The sequence below is a fragment of the Humulus lupulus genome, chromosome 4 (genome assembly GCF_963169125.1).
Source record: "Humulus lupulus chromosome 4, drHumLupu1.1, whole genome shotgun sequence".
In the NCBI taxonomy this organism is placed as follows: Eukaryota; Viridiplantae; Streptophyta; class Magnoliopsida; order Rosales; family Cannabaceae; genus Humulus; species Humulus lupulus.
The window spans coordinates 100,232,959-100,234,301 of NC_084796.1; the positions used below are offsets into that span (position 1 = coordinate 100,232,959).

The 1,343-nt window shown below is 43.3% G+C and overlaps 1 protein-coding gene across 1 annotated transcript; it reads left to right on the plus strand.

Moving 5' to 3' along the window:
• Positions 1-377: 377 nt before the first annotated feature.
• Positions 378-938, plus strand: LOC133832434 (uncharacterized). The gene has a single exon (XM_062262778.1). It carries the CDS (start codon positions 378-380, stop codon positions 936-938), a length of 561 nt encoding a protein of 186 aa, XP_062118762.1.
• Positions 939-1,343: the final 405 nt, after the last annotated feature.

Genomic DNA, 1,343 nt, shown 5'->3' on the forward strand with positions numbered 1-1,343 from the left:
ATCAGAGCCACAATAGCCACATGGCTTCTGAGATGGGTACAGGCAGTCGACCCTTCTCACCAAATATGGATCAACAGAAGACACCACCTCTGCCAACATCTACAACCTATTTGCCTACCTCCATTGTTTCATCGCCTTCTTCTTCTCATACGAGCCCCTTGAGCTCTACTTTTCCATCTTTTACTTAAACAATATCTGTTAAACATGATGAGTCCAATTTCTTAGTCTGGCGCATGCAAATGCAAAACATAATCATAGCAAATGGCCTTGAAGGCTACATCGATGGCTCTATCATTTTCCCATCTTAGTTTATTGCATGTTCTACTACTCAAATCAACCCAAATTTCACCTCTTGGCATCGATTCAACCGCATTCTCATGAGTTGGTTGTATGCTTCATTGTCAGATGGGATGCTTAATCAGATTATTCACTTTCAAACAGCCTCTGCAATCTGGGCCTCTCTTGAACAGATTTATATTGCTGCTTCCTTTGCATGGGTCTCTGAAGTCCGAACCACTTTGCAAAATATCAAGAAGGAGGGACTTACTACCTTTGCTTATTTACAGAAGCTTACCTCTTTGTGCAACACTCTTGCGTCTCTTGATAACCCAGTTTCTCCTCAGGACCACTTGATTTATCTCCTCAATGGACTGGGTTCTGACTACAACGCTTTTGTAACTTCAATCCAAGCAAGGTCTATGAAACCCTCTATTGAAGAAGTTCATTCCCTGTTGCTCAGTCATGACGCTCGTCTAGATCGACAAAATGCTGATGCAAACCTCAGCTCCCTTCATGTCAATTTTTCAAATCTTCAGCTTCCCAAATCCATGCCAAGAATTATCACCCCAACCTCTTCTGCCCCTCCCTATCCGACTCGTGTCCCTCATCGACCCCCTTTTCCCAAACACTATCCCTCACCATGCCCTACTTCCTCCTAGCTTCCATCCCCTGCACCCTCTAATCCCACATCTCGACCATCATTTCGTCCACCCAAATGCCAGATTTGCTACAAAGTAGGCCACACTACCAAAAAATGTTTCCATCACACTAACCTACACTATCAACCTCCAGCAGCTTTCTCTCAACAATCTAATCCACAACAATATAATATGTTTGTCTCTCCACGGCCATCGTCTTACGTTGCTCATGTTGGTACTGTTCCGGATCCAAATTGGTATTTGGACTCGGATGTTTCTCACCATTTCACCCCTGATCTGAATTTACTAGAATCCGCACATCAATTTGTAGGCCAACACCAAATTACAGTGGGCAATGGAACAATTGTTCCCATTTCTCATGTTGGTAATGCTTTCATTCCCACTTCTGCTCATTCTTTAAAACTT